The following is an 18,878-nucleotide window of genomic DNA, read 5'->3' on the forward strand; positions in this document are numbered from 1 at the left end:
CTCCGGGAACTGAAGGGGCCCCTCCCGGGGCAGGCGTTCCCCTTCCCCCACTGTGGCCTGGTCGGAAAGCCACGTGGGGTGGGGCCCCGGCCCCTCGAGGCCGATCCTGTGGAGAAGCAACACGGCTGCTGGAGAGGTGAGCTTGGCCGGCTGTCTCTCTGGGGAGTGTGAGTGAAAGTCTCTGAGTCTCTTTGCAACCCCATGGACTACACACTCCATGGAATTCTCCAGGCCAGACTGCTGGAGCGGGTAGCCTTTCCCTTCTCCAGGGGATATTCCCATCTCAGAAATCGAACCAGGGTCTCCTACGTTGCAGGCAGATTCTTTACCAGCTGAGCTGCAAGGGAAGCCCTAGAATACTGGAGTGGGTAGCCTATCCCTTCGCCAGCAGATCTTCCCGACCCAGGTCTCTCTGGGGAGCTGATGTGAGAGCCCGCAGATGTGGACGTCCTTGCGTGCTCTCTTCGGGTACTTGCTAACAAGACGCGTCTTCCTTGGGGGCTCACCGGGCACCCTCCCTGCCCTCTCCAGCAGAACGCACTGGGCGTGAATTTGCCTTCCCGGGCCTCCTCAATGAATCCCAGTTATGGGCTCAGATGTCAGGGGCGTTGGTGGGTCAGCGTTGATGCCTTGACCCCATGGTCTGTGGGGCGGTCCCGGGGCCCAGGGCTCCTCGGGTGTGTTTGGGGCCGCACAGAGCTGCTTCACTCTGGCCGCCTGGAGGGCTGGGCTGACCGTGGTGCTCTCGTGGGACAGAGGCGCTGAATGCCCCGTGACGCCCTTCAGGGAAGCAGGCCGGTGACTCCTGAGCCGAGAAACAGAGTGCTGATGCTCGCTGCCAGGTAGACCCAGGCCACTCGAGCTCGGAGGCCGTTCCTGCCAGTGGGAAGCCTGGGGTCTGTGACAGCCCCTTGGAGCTCTGATGCTTCCACATGGCTGACCGTGGAATAAGCAGGACATTCGGCGGTCAGCCAGGGTTAGGCGCCCGCTGCTGGGGTAGGACCCACCCCGCGGCCGCCGGGAGACGCTGCGTGTCCTTTCTGCTCCCTTTACGTCCTTGAGCGGTGTCTTCCATGCCTCTTGTGGTCCACAGTGATTGTTTTGGAAGCCTCATGGTAGACTGAAATACGAATTCAGAAAAGCTCCCGAAAGGCCTTGGGCTTTCCCATGAAACCACTGTGCCGGTCGGCTCTTCACCTGTGTCTCTTCAGTCGTGTATTGTTCCTCAAAGAACTTTCCATAGAAAAGAAAAAGCGTGTGGTTTACGCCAGAAATGCTGTTTATTTTCCAGAGGAGTTAGATCGGCCCAGCAGGTGTGGTAACTCGCGGCGCGCCACCTTTTAAGATGCCAGCCAAGTGTTTGTTGGGTTTACCTGTTCACACGTCCCTCCCCACGCGACTGTTACTGGCGCAGCACTACAGCAGCTTTCTGAAATACTTCGCAGTTTTTCCAGATCGCTCACCCGTTGGTACCAAATGAGCTCCCTGGTGGCTCGGACGGTAAAGAGCCTGCCTGCAGTGCGGGAGACCCGGGTTCAATCCCTGGGTTGGGAAGATCCCCTGGAGAAGGAAATGGCAACCCACTCCCGTATTCCTGCCTGGAAAAATCCCATGGACAGAGGAGCCTGGCGGGCTACAGTCCATGGGGTTGCAAAAGAGTCGGACACGACTGAGCGACTTCTCTGTCACTTTCACTTCTTAAGGGATGGAATGTGGGCAGCGGGAAAGTGTTATCTTGTTTCTTTATGAAGTGGCTTCTTAGAGCCGTCTGAGTTAAGGTCGAGGCCACACAGGTGAGCATCTAACTGCATCCAACCACAGAAGCTTCAAAAGAGGAGTGTCGGCATTTCTAACTAGTCAGAGTCTTGGTGGCCTGTATTCTTGAAGAACTGGATGCAAAGTTGGTGGGGAGATGACTATTCAGAAATGTTCAGACCAGGAAAGGTTGGAAGTTGGAGACTATTTCTGTGAAGATCATTCAGTGGTGGGGGGGTGGCGGGGATTCCACAGACCAGAGTTGGCAGCGAGTTGGTGCTGATTGTGAGGGGGTGACGGGGACAGTGGGGGACCTTGGGGTGCTCTGGCCTCGCAGGGGGCTCTGTGAGCCCGACATCTGGACCTAAGGCTGGGCCTCTCCTCCACCCGGCTCTGATTCTGCTCCCGGGTCCTACCCCCAGCCCCCACAATGTGGATGTGACGGGAGTCCCACCCGGCAGGCAGGCAGACGCCGTCACTGCTTTCCTGCTCATGGCCGGGCACTGTCCTTCCAGCACCGCTGCCCGTGACCGGGCGTCCCTGACGGTAGAGCTTAGAGGCCATGCCCCGTGAGTCAGCCGCTCTGTGTTCCACGTGGACGTTGTCCACTAAAACCTCCAAGGCACCGCTGAAGCTGTCTGCACACAGCAGGAGGGTAGCGGCCCATCCTCTGCACACGGAGGGCCAGCCACAGACTCCCGTTCGCACGGTCTGCCACTGCCCTGCCCTGGGTGCACCCGAGGGAGTGCTGAGTGGAAGGGTTCCGTGGGGTTCTAGGTGGGTCCTCCCCAGGTGCAGGGAGATAGCTCTCCAGACATCACGGGAGGAAGCCGCTCGCCTCACTCCGGTGACCGTGGAGGGTCTGCAGCCAAGGCGCCAGGACCCCTGTGTCAGAACCACCCCAGCCGAGCAACGCGGTGGGAGCCGATCTGTGTCGGGAGGTTTTGTTGTCTGTGGGCTTTCAGGGTGAGTGCCGGCCAGCCCCACGGTGCCCCTGTCTTGAGCGTCTTGTGCTAACTGACTGGCAGAACCGAAAGGGCAGGTGGCATCTGCAGTGTGGGCTCGCTACTGAGGGCGCTGCGAGGTTAGAGGACTCAGACTGCTCCTCTGAGCTCCGCAGCTTTAAGGTGAGTCTGCCCTTCCCTGGTTCTCAGGCCCTCTGCCCGGGTGCAGCTCTTTGTCTGCTCAGAGGTGCCTGTGTGCAGAGCTCTGTGCAGCTGTTTGCCTGCCTCCTTGCTCCACCCTCTGATTACCCTCTGGGATCAGTTAGCCCCTGCCGGGGCCTGGCATTTAAAATATTTCACCTTATTCTCTGGAGGCAGAAGCCGTAACCCTGCTGCTTCCAGGCCTCTGCCCCGCGTGAGGAGGAGGTGCGGCTTGGCCTCTGAGTTCCAGGCTCAGGGCCCGGGACCCCCACTGCCCTCCTCCAGCAGCAGGAGGCAGCTGAGCCTGCCGCAGCCTTCCTGCGTGCCCGGCCCGCACCGGCCATGCGGGCAATCATGGGAGAGGAGCCTTGCCTCTGAGCGGAGCTGCTTCAACTCGTTTCCGCAGCATGATGGGAAGGAGTCGGGGGCCCTGGGCAGGCACAGGCTGCCTGGAGCTGCAGGCTCTCCCCTGTCAGCCTCTGTATCAGTGGCATGTCCCTGCCCCTCCCAGTCTCTCCCTGGGCACCAGGCTGCAGACGGTCACCCCTGTCCATGCTCCCCCTACAGTCACTCAGCCCGGGCGCAGGTGGGGCTGACCCGAGGCCGGGCCGGGCCCCCCGTGCAGAGTCCTGTGCAGCTGCCCCCTGGCAGAGGGCCCTCCTTGGGCCGGGGGGTCGTGGCCCCGGGGGAAGGCGATGCCCCGGGCCACCACTCACTGCTCTGGCTGAGCCCTGGGGACCCCCGGAGGCCCAGGCCAGGGGGCTGTGGTGTGGGCTGTGGGCAGAAGGCTCAGGCCTGCCCGCCCAGCCTGGGCCCCGCCAGGCACCATACTCCTCCCAGGGGCAGCATCCCCTCACACCACGAGCCCCGGCCCCCTCCAGCGCGGCACAGCCACTCCTGACTTACCGCCTCCTCTCCAGGAGAAAGCAACTCTAAACAACACGTCTTACCAGCGATCGGGGCGCTATAGCGTCTGGTTAGTTGCAGCTCAGCTGTGCCATAACTGCATTTTAGCCTCCATACACCAGTGGGGGGAAAAAAAATTTGGTTAGCTGTGAGTATCACTTAGCTGAGTTTAATTAGCGTTCTGTTGTCCTGACGTATTTCTCTTATAATCTTTCCAGGGAGATGCAGTTAAAGACTTAATGTTGCGCTTCCTGGGTGAAAAAGCTGCGGCAAAGAGACAGGTCCTGACCGCCAGCTCGGTGGAGCAGTCTTTCGTCGGACTGAAGCAGCTCATTGTGAGTACCAGTGCATCTGATTTTCCCTGTGAATGCTTCCTCCCTTAGGGCCGATCACTTTCACTGTCTCATCCTGAGCCCTTGCACAGAAATGGAGTTTTGTTGGATCAGATAACCAGTCCTGAGCACTAGAGAGCATCATAGAACATGTGAATTCTGTGAGACAGTATATGCTGTGATTAAATCTGCTTCATCAAAATAACTAGAGTGAAGTCACCGTACATCGGTTTTCTGAAAGAACTCTACACTTGGTGTGGAAGGTTTATTACTAAATTAGCAGACTCCCCAGAAGCGCACAAAAAGCCTTTCTTTACTCATTAACGAGAGTGAGTGCATTCGCCCTGGCTGAGCCGCAGTCTTGGAGCAGACGGGGAGACTGAGCGCAGGCACCCCGACCTGGGCACGCGGTGCTGCCAGCGGCCTGTGACCGCTGGAAACCGTCTGCCCCACAGCATCTTTCATGCTGTTACAGAAGGGCAAAGAAACACTCGTCGAGGTGGTTTGCTGGCATTTTCACAGTAAAGTTTAGGTGGTGGTGTTTTTTTTTTTAGTAAATGTAGATCACACGTTTCATTGAGTTTCTTCCATTGAAGTGATTCTGGAATTCTTCCCGCGAATGAGAAGCTGTGGGAAGGAGAGCTGAGGAGATACTCAGTTTCTAAAAGGGAGAGGGGGCGCTCATCTGCAGGTGTCTGTGAGTCCGCGTGCACTGGCCCTTGCTCGTGGAGCCGCAGGTGTGGGAGGTGGCGGTGCGCACGGCCGCGTGCGTCGGTGGAACGGCCCTCCTGCCTTGGGGGGCGGCCGCTGTCACTCCCTTTCCGTGGCCTTGAACTCCTGCTGTGCGGCAGCGTCACGAGCCGGCGGCTGCATTTGAAGCGTGACTTGTAACTGTGAGCTCGGACGGGGCACGCGAAGCCTCACACAGACGTTGTCATTAGTCCTCAGGCGATCTTTTTACATCTTTTCATCATTCTTGGTGTCAAGTATATGCGGTCTGGTTTGATTTTTTTCATACTTTGAAAATACTTGAGGCCGGTAGCAATTACAGTAGCAGTGCTGGCACGGAGGCCTGTTCAAGGCGGGAAACGTCTTCGAGGAAAGACCATTCCCTTGCCCTGGTATTTTAATTGCATCCTAAAATAATTGCATTCGTCTTTAAGACTAGGAAAGTTCCTCAACACGTTTTCCTGAGTAATGTCAGAGTGTTCCAAGACTGCCGTTTATGGGGAAATGACTGTCGCGGCCCCTGGAGAGGGACGTTTTAATCGCATCCGTGGTGTCACCTGTGACATTGATGACTAAGGCCTTTGAGTCGCAGGCGGGAAAAGTTGGGTGCCTACTGTTAGTTACTTGAGTGATTTTTATTGGACTGTTTTTCTCCTCTTCTGGAAGTTCTGGAATATGTTCAGTTTCTCAAACAGAGTCTATATCTTATTTCCTAGTTTTAAAAACCAATATTTTGAAATTTAGATCTTTTTTCTCACACATAACTACCTTTAATATCAGAGCTCTGCATGTCGTATTCAGTAATGAAGAGATTTTCATAAGATTTTCTCCATAGTGCTTAAAGATTAGAACAGTATATTTAAATTCTAGCTTTAAAAAACAGGTTTTTCACCAAACATGGAAAAGACCCTGATGCTGGGAAAGATTGAAAGTAGGAGGAGAAGGGGACAACAGAGAATGAGATGGTTAGATGGCATCGTTGACTCGATGGACGTGAGTCTGAGTAAGCTCCAGGAGTTGGTGACGGACAGGGAGGCCTGGCGTGCTGCAGTCCATGGGGTTGCAAAGAGTAGGACCCGACCGAGTGCCTGAGCTGAATGAATGATTAAAAATAGTAAAATGTACCTTGTGAAAAGCCTTATGGTTCTGCCATAAATTTTACTTGATGTGTTTTAAAAAGTGGCTTCTTCCCTAACTGAAGATAATAAGCGAACGTGTTAATATTCCTGTTAGTTTCTTCTTACCGACGGCTGAATCAGTCACCACCCACCCCCCACCTCGGCCCTGTACTCAGAGGTTCCACATACATCTTCACTGCAGCCCGATTCGCTTTGGCCAAAAATCGGAAGCCGTCAAGGTGCCTTTCGGTGGCACTAGTGGTAAAGAGCCACCTGCCAGTGAGGGAGACGCAAGAAACGCAGGGTCGGTCCCTGGGTGGGGAACGTCCCCTGGAGGAGGGAATGGCAGCCCCCTCCAGCCTTGTTGCCTGGAGAATCTCATGGACAGAGGAGCCTGGCGGGCTACAGTCAGTCCATGGGGTTGCAGAGTCAGACACAACTGAAGCGACCTAGCAGTCAGGCACGCAAGCTGCCTTTCAGCGGGGGAATTGGTGGTGGTGAGTCCCATGATGGTGGACTGTCATTCAGCGCTAACAAGCCTTGACTGTTGAGTCAGGAGGAGCCCTGAGGAGCCTGGGGCCGGGGGCTCAGGTGGGGTGTGTTAGGGCATACGGCCAGATAACCACGGAGCCAGGAGTAAGGCCGCACCAGCATGCTTCCCGATCCAGCTGCGCTAGCTATGCTGGGTGTGTGTGCGTGCACACACAGAAACACACCCTGACACACTCACAGAGACACAGACACAAAAGACACACACACACATAGACACAGAGACAGAGACACACACTAATACTCACACTCACAGGAAGGCGAGGAAAGGGGCTTCCTCTTCAAGGAGCTGGTGGTGACTGCATCATAAGAAGAAGCGTGAGTTCTCGCTGAGGACACCGGAGGCCTGACTCGGTCTGCAGGCGCCCTCAGCTTCTTGTTCTAGAAGCACTTTGCAAGCACAGAGTGCCCAGAGCATCCTTTAAAAGGGGCAAAGCGGGCTAACGTCCGGCTCCCTCTCTGGGCCTGAGGTTAACAGGGCCCAGGGTGAGTGTTCACCCACTCCGGCATGCAGGCGGCCCCGAGGCCCGGCCTGTGTGCTGAAGGCAGCGGGCAGTGCCTGTCCTTGGGGACCGCACACCAGGCGTCCACTTCCAGTGTCTTCAGGGGTTGGACGGTCCCTCTGATAGCGTTCCTCCTCCCGTCGGCCTGGTGGCCCTCCTTCCTGCGTCCCTCGGGCAGCAACGAGCAGCTGAGACCAAGTCCCTGAACCCCGTGCCGCCTCAGCTGGGTCCAGTCCCGACAGGGAGCTGCGTGTGGTCACGCAGCCTGGATCGCGATGTGTCAGCACGACTCACTGGTCGTTTTTCATGTTGACGGCGCAGAGTCCTGTTAAACGTTTAGAACCACTTAGGGCCACATGCAGACCTTAGGTACAAATAAACGTGTCCAGGGCAGAGTAGCGTGAAACATTGACTGTGGTTTAATTTAAGAAGAATCACAAGGTGGAGTTACCTTGCTAAACAAGAAACAGCCTGATGGGTTTGGGGGCAGAGCGGGACTTTCCAACAAGAGTTTTGCCCCTGGGGTTCTATCAGTGGTTACGTTTTAAGGGTTTATCTTTGGCTTGTCTTGAAGGGCGTCTGCAGTTGGTGCCTGTGTGGCCTGCACGTCTGAGCACCAAGCCTGTGGTGGCCGTCCCCGTGACCCCTGGGTGACCATCCCCGTGGTGGCTGTCCCCGGGGCGACCATCCCCCTGGTGGCTGGCCCTGTGGTGGCCGGCCCCGTGACCCTGTGGTGGCCGTCCCCGTGACCCTGTGGTGGCTGTCCCCGTGACCCCTGGGTGACCATCCCCGGGGCGACCATCCCCCTGGTGGCCGGCCCTGTGGTGGCTGTCCCCGTGACCCTGTGGTGACCGCCCCGTGACCCTGTGGTGGCCGTTCCCAGGGTGACCATCCCCGTGGTGACCGTCCCGTGACCCCTGGGTGACCGGCCCCGGCGTGGCCCCCGTGGTGACTCTCCGTGTCTTACAGAGCTGCAAGAACTGGCGGGCGGCGGTGGACCTGTGCGGGCGGCTGCTCACGGCCCACGGCCAAGGCTACGGCAAGAGCGGGCTGCCGACCAGCCACACGGCGGACTCCCTGCAGGTACGGCCGCGTCCTCCCCAGGCCACCGTCACCTGGAGACAGCGAGGGCTCCAGCGGTTCACGTGCAGAGAGCGGGCTTCTGAACGGCAGGAAAGCTCTCCAAGGAGAGGGGCGGCTGCCTGAGTCCTCGAGCCCGCCACCCCAGCCGTGGTCTCTCATGCTGGCATCCCTGGAAGCCCCCTCCCCAGCCAGACCATCCCCCAGGCTGTCCCTCGACAGCCGGGGAGGGGAGGGGCTGGGCTCCAAGGCCCCGGGCGCAGCGGCTGGGCCGTGCTCCCGGACCGTGCCTGCGGCCAGGGCATTCCTCAGCGGACACGGCTTCAGCTGCCATGGGCCCAGCCCAACTCTCTCCACGGCTGCTGAGTCCTGCCGCCTGGCACCCCCCCCCCCCCCCCCCCCCCCCCCCCGCCCCCGGCCCCCTTGCCCCAGGCAGCCCCTCGCCCCTGCTCCCAGGCAGGCCCCTGCCCCCGGCAGCCCCCCACCCCTGCTGCTCCCAGGCAGCCCCCTGCCCCAGGCAGCCTCTCGACCCTGCTCCCAGGCAGGCCCCTGCTCCCAGGCAGGCCCCGCCCCTGCTCCCAGGCAGGCCCCTGCCCCAGGCAGCCCCCCACCCCTGCTGCTCCCAGGCAGCCTCTCGCCCCTGCCCCCTGCACCAGGCAGCCCCCTGCCCCCACTCCCAGGCAGCCCATGGGCCCAGCCTCTCTGTCCGTCCCTTGCCGCGTGGTCTCTTTGAACCTCGTTTCTCTCATTAGTGGGACGAGGCTGACTCGGGTCACCCCCGCAGCCCCCGCAGCTGCCAGGGTCTCCAGTCCTGCCCTCTCACTTGGCGGCCATCGTTTTCCAGAAGGGACCCGGTGTTCCAGCCACTTGGAGCTGGCTGTGCACCCCCCCTGCTCCCATCGTGTGCCCCTGGGTCTCCCCACTTCCCGTGGACAGTCCAGGTCCCTCAGCAGTGCCCTCACCTCCCTCCCCGGCTCAGCCCAGCTGCCCCCCTCCACCCCCTCCCCAACCCCCACTGGACTCTGCCCTCCTTCAGGCAGGGAGCGTCTCTTTCCACATCCATTTTTATAAACTTGGAGTTATGCAAACTTCTAAGAAAGAGTGTTAGTTTGTGAAGTGAGTGAAAGTCATTCAGTCACATCCGACTCTTTGTGACCCCATGGACTATACAGTCCATGGAATTCTCCAGGCCAGAATCCTGGAGTGGGTGGCCTTTCCCTTCCCCAGGGGATCTTCCCCACCCAGGGATCAAGCCCAGGTCTCCGCATTGCAGGGGTATTCCCTACCAGCTCAGCCCCCAGGGATTGTTAGTTTAGCCCTTGTTTAAACCTATTTGAAATCAAGCTCTGACATCAGATTAAGGGCCTTGGGGACTTCGCCGGTCCAGTGGTCCCACAGGCCTTGCAGCACAGCCTAAGTGAAAGTAAACTGAAGGTTTAAAGAGCTGCGTTTTTAAAGCACTCAGTGGGGAATAGGAACCGCTGGGCCTGCTCTGCGTAGGTAACCGTCGCGTGCCTCGTGTTCTGTGCTTTCAGCTCTGGTTTGTGAGGCTGGCGCTGCTGGTGAAGCTGGGCCTATTCCAGAACGCCGAGATGGAGTTCGAGCCCTTCGGAAACCTGGACCAGCCGGACCTCTACTACGAGTACTACCCACACGTGTACCCGGGGCGCAGGGGTAAGGGGCGGCAGCGGGTGGCGTGGGCTCCCCTCGGCCTGTGGCTCGGCTGCTTCTCTGCGCTGTGTCTCCTTGAAGCTCAGCCTCGTCTCTGCGGAGGCAGGGGAGGCTGGTGCTGCGCTGTCTTAGTTCCTGGCGCTTTCTCCGTCGTCACCGTCTCACTCACGTAACAGGCTGATGGGAGCTTGTCTGTGTTGCCCCGAGTTTCCTCAGACTTGAAGGAGGATTTTCAGCATGGGGGACTTTGAGACCTTTAACCTCCCTGGCATTAAAGTTCTGTCTCTTCCTTCTGACTGCGGGAACTTCGTCCTCATGGAGGAGGCGGTGAGGCAGGCTTTCAAGCCCGGAACAGGCTTTCATCCGGTGGTCGCCCTGACGAAGCTGGCTCACGGTGGTGGTGAGGCAGCCGGGCGGTGTGGACGCAGGAGGGGCAGCAGGCCCCATCCCACGTTAGTGACACGTCCAGCCCCCAGTGGGCCCCCAGGTCCAGAAGGTCTCCAGAAGACCAAGGGGAAGGGATGAAAGCCAGGAGCCCCATAAGCAACATTCAGGGGTGCAGCCCCGGGCAGAGGGGACGGTCTTGATCATTAAGCAGTGGGTGGGAGCCGTGCCCACCTGGCTTTGTCTCACCCAGCATGACCCCTGCGGTGGGTCTGACGGTGTCTCCACGGGGCAGGCAGGGCACCACCTCGCCCATCAGTGTCCCCCCTGCACTCACCCCAGGAGCCCCCACCTCCTCTCAGAGTCCCCCCCACACTCACCCCAGGACCCCCACCTCCTCTCAGAGTCCCCACACACTCACCCCAGGAGCCCCCACCTCCTCTCAGAGTCCCCCCCACACTCACCCCAGGAGCCCCCACCTCCTCTCAGAGTCCCCCCCACACTCACCCCAGGACCCCCCGACCTGGTCTCTCTGTGAACCCCCTCACACTCACCAGGACGCCCCTCAGCCCAGGGACCAGGCCGCAGCCCCTCTGCTCCGTAAGGTGCATCACAGGGGCCCAGCGTCCCCTTGCTGTCGGGGGCCGCGTCCCCACTGGGGAGTGAGTGCCAGAACTTTCTCGTCCATATTTCCAAGCCTTCGCGGTCCGTCCCTCCCAGAGAAGACAGTGTGCAGCCTCCTGCCCCCTCAGCGTCAGGCTCTGTCACCTCTTCTTACAAGGAGAGGTGTTCTGTGGAGAGGCAAGAGGCACCTTACAGGGGAGGTTTGGGATATTTCTCTTCAAAAGATTCTGCCTGAAAGCTTTGATGATCGAGAGACGGCTCTCCTGTGCTTCTGACGAGGAGCAGCCATGTTTCCCTCCAGCCTGGAAAAAGGAAAAACAGTTTCTTGGCACTGTGTCCCAGCTCTGGGCAGGTCAGCCCTTGCCTGGCCTGCACACCCCCTGCACCCAGCCTCACTGCCCCTGGGTGCCCCCAGCCGTACCATGAGTGGGACCCTATGCTGGGCCCAGGGGTGGGCAGAGAGTCAGGCTTCCAAGCACACAGGCAGGCGCCCTAACGCTCACAGCTGCGTAAAAATGCTGATTTTCTTTTCCTGCTGAGACCCACGTAAATTGTAAGTTCAAACAACTGTTCATACATCAGCTACTTTGAATTTACTGCAGGCTAAGAATGAGACGAGCTGGGGCTTCCTGTATGGCCAGTGTCTAAGACCCCGAGCTCCCAGGACAGGGGACGTGGGTTCAGTCCCTGCTTAGGGAGCTGTAGCCCATGTGCCGCCGCTAAGACTTGGCACAGCTCAATAGACAAACATGTTTTCTAGCAAAGAATGACAGACGGAAAAGGAGGTGTTTCCAGGGCGGCCAGCGGACACGTCCAGCCCTGACCACACCGAGCGCTCAGCGGCCCCGGGGTCCTGGTCGATGATACCAGGCAGGGCGCTGGACCAGGTCCTGTGGGCGCCGTGGTCCTGCTCCCTCTCCTCGGGGACAGAGGTTCACAGAGATGACACCCAGCTTCCCGTGAAGTGAGAACCCAGGCCCTCGGGTCCAGGCATGGGACAGTGCATCACCCACCCACCCCCAGCTCTTGGGACGTCAGTACACAGGCTGGGCAGGCTTCCCATCCCGGCTGGAACTGCAGCCTGTTGTCTTAGGGATAAAGAGGAGCTGGTCGCCCTGCACCATTAAGCAGCTAATTTAAGTTATGAAATAGACATAAATCATACATACATTTTAGCTAAAGTGTGCTAACGTTCCTCCATAGTGGTATGCTCAACATTTACCAATTTTTCTTTCCATTTTGTAGTATAGCAAACGTAAATGTGATATTTTGATTCATTTGTTTCATTTTAGCTTGCAATACATAAGCAAAGCAGGTCATTAAACTGTGCTGTAAAAAAGAAGCCAGAACAATGTAAACAAATAACTCTTATGAATGAGCTTTAATATGTTTTATTTAAATACTGGGCATAGCTTTTTCCCATTCAGAGTATTCATAACAAGTCGTAACGAATCATGAGCTAATATCATGAAATTTCCCTTTTTCATTGGTCTTCTGTCTTTCTCTGATACTCGTAGCGATTTCATGGAGTTCCTTGCAGGGGAGTGTGGTTTCCACACACTCAGGCTGCCTTTTAATTGGTTGTTTGGAATCTCTCCTTGTTCTCATGAAACAGTGATGACAGGTCACTGAACAGACCCAGGCCTGAGCGGGCTGGGGCAGGGCCCGGGGAGCCCTTCCTGTGGCCCTCTTCCCGCGCGGCCCTGGTCCGCATCCTCCCCCTCCGCCCTCCCCCTGGATCGCCGCTTCTCCTCACGTCGGTGCGTCCCTGTACCTCCGGGCCTACAGGTTGGGTCGGAGGCTGCTCACATCTGTGCGGTGCTCGGCCGTGGTGTGTACAAGCCCCAATTGGGGCCCGTGAGCAGACAGCTTACGCCTCCCCTGGGCCTGCGTGTCCCCACACCCGGCTCTGCCGGCCCTGAGGCCCCCGTCAGCCCCCTCCCACCCGCGTCCACAAGGGTGAGCCGCCGCTGCTCCTCTAGGCCCTGCCTGCCCTCCCTCCAGAATCACGCAACGCACATGTCTGGTTCCCAGGCCGGATGCAGACACTTGATCAGTAGGTGAGCTCACGCGGTGGCCGAGAATTAACCGCTCAGCACGTTCCAGGTGTCCCCCTCTGTTTCCCGTGAGGCAACGGAACCACCCCCGGGAGTGAATGTCCCCTGTGCAGGTCAGGTTTCCGCTCACCTCCCTCACCCCACCCCGGGGTGAACATCCTCTCTGCAGGTCGGGTTTCTAGCTCACCTCCCTCATCCCACCCCGGGGTGAACGTCTGTGCAGGTGGGGTTTCCGCTCACCTCCTTCACCCCCCGGGGTGAACGTCCCCTGTGCAGGTCGGGTTACCACTCACCTCCCTCACCCCCCGGGGTGAACGTCCCCTGTGCAGGTCGGGTTTCCCCTCACCTCCTTCACCCCCCGGGGTGAACGTCCCCTGTGCAGGTCAGGTTTCCGCTCACCTCCCTCACCCCACCCCGGGGTGAACATCTGTGCAGGTCGGGTTTCCACTCACCTCCCTCACCCCACCCCAGGGTGAACGTCCCCTGTGCAGGTCGGGTTTCCGGCTCACCTCCGTCTGCCCGCACTCTGCCGAGGCGTGCGAGTCAGGCGTGTCTTCCTCAGTCTGAGGAGGCTGGTCCGGGGTCCTGCCACCTTTCACACAGCTCACCCTTTCTGCGGACTCTGGTGTCTGCAGTCTTTTCCTGGAACATGCGGTGAGAGACACAGCCTCTTCGGTCGGGCTCCATCTCCATCAGGACAGCGGGGCGAAGTCGCCTCTGCCCTCCTCCACATGCAGGAAACGGGGAGATGCATGGGTGCCCACGGCCTGCATCAGATACAGCACTCAAGATGCTACTGGGGCGCCTGGCCCGTCCTGAACTCCCCGTCTGCCGCGGGGCTTGGGACAGCACTGAATGACCCCTTGCTGCTGCTAGGTCACTTCAGTCGTGTCCGACTCTGTGCGACCCATAGACGGCAGCCCACCAGGCTCCCCGTCCCCGGGGCCTTAGTAATGAGTTATCTGGGACTCTCTTAGGCTGGCTCTTTGTTTCCAGCATAGGCATGGGTGAGAGATACTATGCCATCAGCCCGGCACAGATGTCCCCGACCTGTGTCCCCACTTCGGAGCACAGAAAGCTGGGGTGCCGGGGGTCAGGGAGACCAGGAAGGGTGCAGGGAAGTGAGCCCAGAGCAGCGGTCAGGCAGCGGGCCCTGCCGCCTGGACAGCGAGAGGCCCTGCCCAACTTTGCAGGGGCGAGCTGGGCCTGCTGACCACGGAGTCTGTGCTCTGCTGCGTGTCCGGCAGGCACCGTGCCGTCGCGTCTGCCCCTCGGGCCCCACAGCAGCCTGGCCTTGTCCAGCTCCCTGTCCCGTGTGGGTGGCCGGAGCGCTGGAGGGAAGGCACTGCGTGCCCAGCACATGGGCCAGTGGGTGGCCAGAGGCCCAGCCCATCCACACCAGGAAGTCTTGCGCCTGCTGAGGGAGGCAGGCCCCTGGGGTCAGGCTGGCATCCCTCCTTTTGCTTTGCTTTCCGGGCCCTCTGCACGGCGGGCTGTGATTCCTCGGGCACCTGCTGTGGCACTGGCGGCCGAGCGGGCCTGCAGTCCTGCAGGGGACTCCAGACCGTGAACGGCGTAGGGGCAGTTGCACTTAGCGTTTCCTAAATGATTCATGGAAGCCCTCCTACAGTGTCTATACTAACCTAGAAGTCAGCAGGTCATGACCACACACGGGACCTTCCAGGATGTCAGTTTCCTTCCAGATTCTGACGCGTGCTTTGTTTCAAGGTGCGTGCTCCGTGCTGGGGAGACGGGCCCCTGGCTGGCACGGCGCCGTGCGGGTCGTGTTGCTGGACTCCGCTGGCGTGAAGGGTTTCACCGATTCCCAGTGACTCTTCACACACAGTGAGGCCGGGTTTGCGGAACCGAGAGCCAGTTTAAAGGTACTTTTGTTTGTATTTCTTTAAGACAAACAAAAGTAGGAAAGGCCTGACTTACGTCAAAGCAGTGTCTGCTGTTTCATCGACAGGCCCGCAGGGCTTGCTTGGGGACAGTGGCCACGTCCCGTCACCTGTGCGTCCGGTGCCTGCCCTTGTGCTTGGCGCCAAAACCTGCTGAGTGAGTGGCTCTCCCGCTGCGCTGTTCAAGCTGGAAGCAGCAGGCGGCGTTTCTCCTGCCGCCCCTTTCTTGTCCTGACTCTGAGCCGTGTTTCTCTCTAGGGAGGGGCACTTTTCTCTGTGTGTGTCATGAACTGTGTGTGCTTCCTGTGTGGGTTCTGTCCTTTGAGATGTGTGAGCTGCACCAGCCCAGTGGTGCCAAGAGAGAGGGGGGAAGCCGACTCCCACCTGAGCCCGGCCATCTCGGGCCCCCCAGGAAGGGGGAAGCCGACTCCCATCTGAGCCCGGCCGTCTCGGGCCCCCCAGGAAGGTCACGGGCAAGGGTGACGTGTTTACGGGACACTGGTGCTGGCTCTTCCTTGCCCACCTTTCCTACTCTGGTCTGAGTAGAGTCCCAACTCCAGATGCAAGTCACGGGGGCACATGGAGGGCCACCGCTGTCCACCTCCTGGGCTGTGGGAGCCTGGTCCAGGGCAGGTGCCCTGGTGGGGGCTTGAGGCCATGGAGGACGCTGCGTGGAGAGACGGTGGCGTGAGGGCCCAGAGCAGACAGCGTGCGGGCACGATCTCTTGGCTCTCTGCTCTGTCTGCGTTAGTGAGGACTTCCGGTGCCATGTTCAGTACGAGCAGTAAAAAGGGGACGTCCCTGCGTTACTCAGGAGCTTAGAGGAAAAGCGTGTAGTTTTTCACCATTAATTAGGTCGCTTACCAGTAGTCATGTATGGATGTGAGAGTTGGACTGTGAAGAAAGCTGAGTGCCAAAGAATTGATGCGTTTGAACTGTGGTGTTGGAAAAGACTCTTGAGAGTCCCTTGGACTGCAAGGAGATCCAACCAGTTCATTCTAAAGGAGATCAGTCCTGGGATTTCTTTGGAAGGAATGATGCTAAAGCTGAAACTCCAATACTTTGGCCACCTCATGCTAAGAGTTGACTCACTGGAAAAGACTCTGATGCTGGGAGGGATTGGGGGCAGGAGGAGAAGGGGACGACAGAGGATGAGATGGCTGGATGGCATCACGGACTCGATGGACATGAGTCTGAGTGAACTCCGGAAGTTGGTGATGGACAGGGAGGCCCGGCGTGCTGCGGTTCATGGGGTCGCGAAGAGTCGGACACGACTGAGGACTGAGCTGAGCTGAGCTGTAAGTTTTCGTAGGCGTTCTTTATCAAGCTGGGGCCGTTTTCCTCTACTGTTCATTTGCTGAGAGTTTTAATCATGAATGGATGTTACATGTTGGCAAATGCTTTTTCTGTTCCTCTGGATTTATCGTATGATTCTTCTCGTTTAGCTTGTTTGACATGATGCGTTACGTGGATTTTTGAACGTTGAACCAGCCTTGCACACCCGGAATGAGTCCCACTCGGTCATGGTGGATAATTTCTCTTATACACTGTTAGATCTGACTTCTAATTTTCTGGTAGATTCGATTTAGTCAGATCTGACTTGCTAATTTTGCTGAGGATTTTTGTATCTGTGTCCATCAGCCGTGTTGATCTGTAGTTTTTGTTTCTTATGATAGTATCTGGTTTTGATACGTGGGCAGTGCTGGCCTCATAGAATAAATTAGGAAGCATCTTCTCCACTTCTATTTTCCGGAAGAAACTGTAGAGAATTGGTACCTCTTCTTCCTCAATGTTCTGTAGAACTCACCAGTGCCACCGTCTGAGCCTGGTGCCTTCTGTTTTGGAAAGTTATTACTTATTAATTTAATTTCTTAAATAGATATTGGCCTATTCACAGAGGGTCCACAAGTGTCCTGTTCTGGAGCAGGGTGGTGGCCTCTGCTGTTTTTCTCACTGTGAGAGCCTCCATGCGTTTGGGGCGTAGCTGTGGGCAGGAGGTGACGGCCAGCCCTCCTGTGGTCGTCATCTGCGACACACGCTTTACCGAGGGAGCTGGGACCCATTCGAGAACCGCCATCACTGTGCGCTTCGCCAGGATATGAAGGGGCTGTCCTCCCTGCTTCGGGAACACCCGCGGGTTCCCGGCTGCGCTCGGCAGCGGCCGACAGACTGACTCCGCGTTGGCTCTGCTTCCAGGCTCCATGGTCCCCTTTTCCATGCGGATCCTGCACGCGGAGCTCCAGCAGTACCTGGGGAACCCCCAGGAGTCCCTGGACCGGCTCCACAGGGTGAAGGCCGTCTGCAGCAAGGTAAGCCCCGCTCCGGCTGGGCCGCCCCCTGCCCGCCTGGTGGAGCGCTCACCCCGATGCCCGCCCTCACAGCGCACTGTCCCCACCCCCATCCCCGCGTCCCCCTCCGGGAAGGCAGGTGGCCGAGCTCCTTGTGGCCGTGCTGCTCACCTCTTCCTGCTGAAGCTGTTCTGGGGGATGGTGGGTGGGTTCTGGCAAAGCTCGAGGCCTGAAACCCTGCTTCCTGGTGCCGTCAGTAAATGAAAAGCAGAAGCGTTTCCTCTCGTGTAAAGTCACACCCGTGAACATGTGCCACAGAAGCGTTTCCTCTCGTGTAGAAACGACACCCGTGAGTGTGTGCCCAGGCTGCCGGCCGCCCGCACGCCTGCGGAGGCTCCGGGCGCCTGCTCCATGTCCCGCAGGCGCTGCAGCCGGATTTAAGGAGATAATGCTGGAAGTGTTTCAGAATGAACGCAAATCACACTCATGACGACTCCGTCATGACGGCATGGCAGCTGCCGTTCGTAATTCTGGCTCCGAAGGCAGCTGAGGTTCAGCGCTGCATCCCGGGTTGTTCTTGGCTGTAAAGCAACAGTCACGTGGCAGGCGTCAAGCGGCGTCAGCAGATCAGGCTGCTCCCCTGAGCGCTGGGGCGGAGATGTCTGGCTTGGGGTCTCCCCGGCTCCAGCCCCCTGCCCGCCCCCTGCCAGCTGGCCCAGGTGCAGTGCTCTTGGAGGGTGGGGGCTTTCGGAGCTGTGACTGGGAGCAGTTAGGAGCGGCGATGTTTGACAGATTCGTAAAATGGGGTTATTTGTACCTGCTGAACTCCGGTCCCCAGTTGCTCTTGGTGGACACTTCTGGAGCTCCTGGGTGGTCCTCTGGGTTCCCAGCAGGAAGTGAGGGCTGGTTTACCTTGTCATTGAAGTATCTCACTCTGAGCTGACTGGGAAGAGTATTGTTTCAAAGTATAATGCTCGCCGGGCACATCAACAGGCCGTGGTTGGAGGGACTTCAGAGCCAGGCAGACTCTTCCTAGCGGGATGACTGGCCCTTGGAAGCCTTGAGTGCCTCGTGTTGGGAGGAGGAATGTCCCCAGTCTCCTCTAGGCTGCCGTGGAGTCAGATGATGGATGCGGACCAGCATTTGGCTCCTGGGAGTGCTTAATGCTCCTTCAGTGGCCTGGGGCAGCTCCAAGAAGCCTCTTCTCACTTTGAAAAGCCTCTTTTCCAGAAGTCTGGAAGAGACTGGTAGGTCTGGGAAGGTCCCAGAATGCTCCAGGGGAATCTAAGCCCCTCTGTGGACTCAGTGGGTCATTAGTGAGTCGTCAGGGCCAGCGCCCAGGGGTCTGAGGACTGGACACTTCATACATAAACCCAGTCCTTAGACCATCCCCACCCGCAGCCCGGGAGAGGCTGACCTTTTTCTCCTGGACAGAACCGACAAGCGCCAGCCTCCTGGGCCCTGGGCTTCCCTCCGCTGCTGTCCGTGGTGCTGAGGGTGCCTGTCCCACCCAGGACCAGCCCAGGATGAGCTGGACCCTGGGCAGGGGTGAGGTGGTCAGGTTCCGTGCAGCCTCTCAGCTCTGGTCACGCCAGCCCCGCCCGCAGGGTGGAGGACCATCTCCCAAACCCACATGTTCTCCTGAGTCCTCCCACCTCACCTCCAGGCAGCATCTTCACTTTTCAGAGCCACTGTTACTTCGGCACTGCAGCTGCTTTGGGAGCTGTGTGCTCTGGCCTGGAGCTGGGGTGGGGCTGACCTGCCCCCCCACCAGCACCTCCCAGGCTGAGCACGCTGGGTGCAGCCTGCCTGGGTGGTTCTGGGAGGCAGAGGCTC

General features: G+C 58.7%; 1 protein-coding gene across 10 annotated transcripts in view; it reads left to right on the plus strand.

Annotated features, from left to right (window-relative positions):
- Positions 1–18,878, plus strand: part of TRAPPC12 (trafficking protein particle complex subunit 12) — a 37,903-nt gene that overhangs the window by 9,763 nt on the left and 9,262 nt on the right. For all 10 annotated transcript variants that reach the window (XM_042242765.2, XM_027964036.3, XM_027964037.3 and 7 more), the window contains 4 exons: positions 4,025–4,141; positions 8,007–8,120; positions 9,653–9,791; positions 16,951–17,063. In XM_042242765.2, coding sequence (XP_042098699.1) covers positions 4,025–4,141; positions 8,007–8,120; positions 9,653–9,791; positions 16,951–17,063 — 483 coding nt within the window. The remainder of the gene's footprint in view (positions 1–4,024; positions 4,142–8,006; positions 8,121–9,652; positions 9,792–16,950; positions 17,064–18,878) is intronic.

This window comes from Ovis aries, chromosome 2, assembly GCF_016772045.2.
Source record: "Ovis aries strain OAR_USU_Benz2616 breed Rambouillet chromosome 2, ARS-UI_Ramb_v3.0, whole genome shotgun sequence".
NCBI classification, from domain to species: domain Eukaryota; kingdom Metazoa; phylum Chordata; class Mammalia; order Artiodactyla; family Bovidae; genus Ovis; species Ovis aries.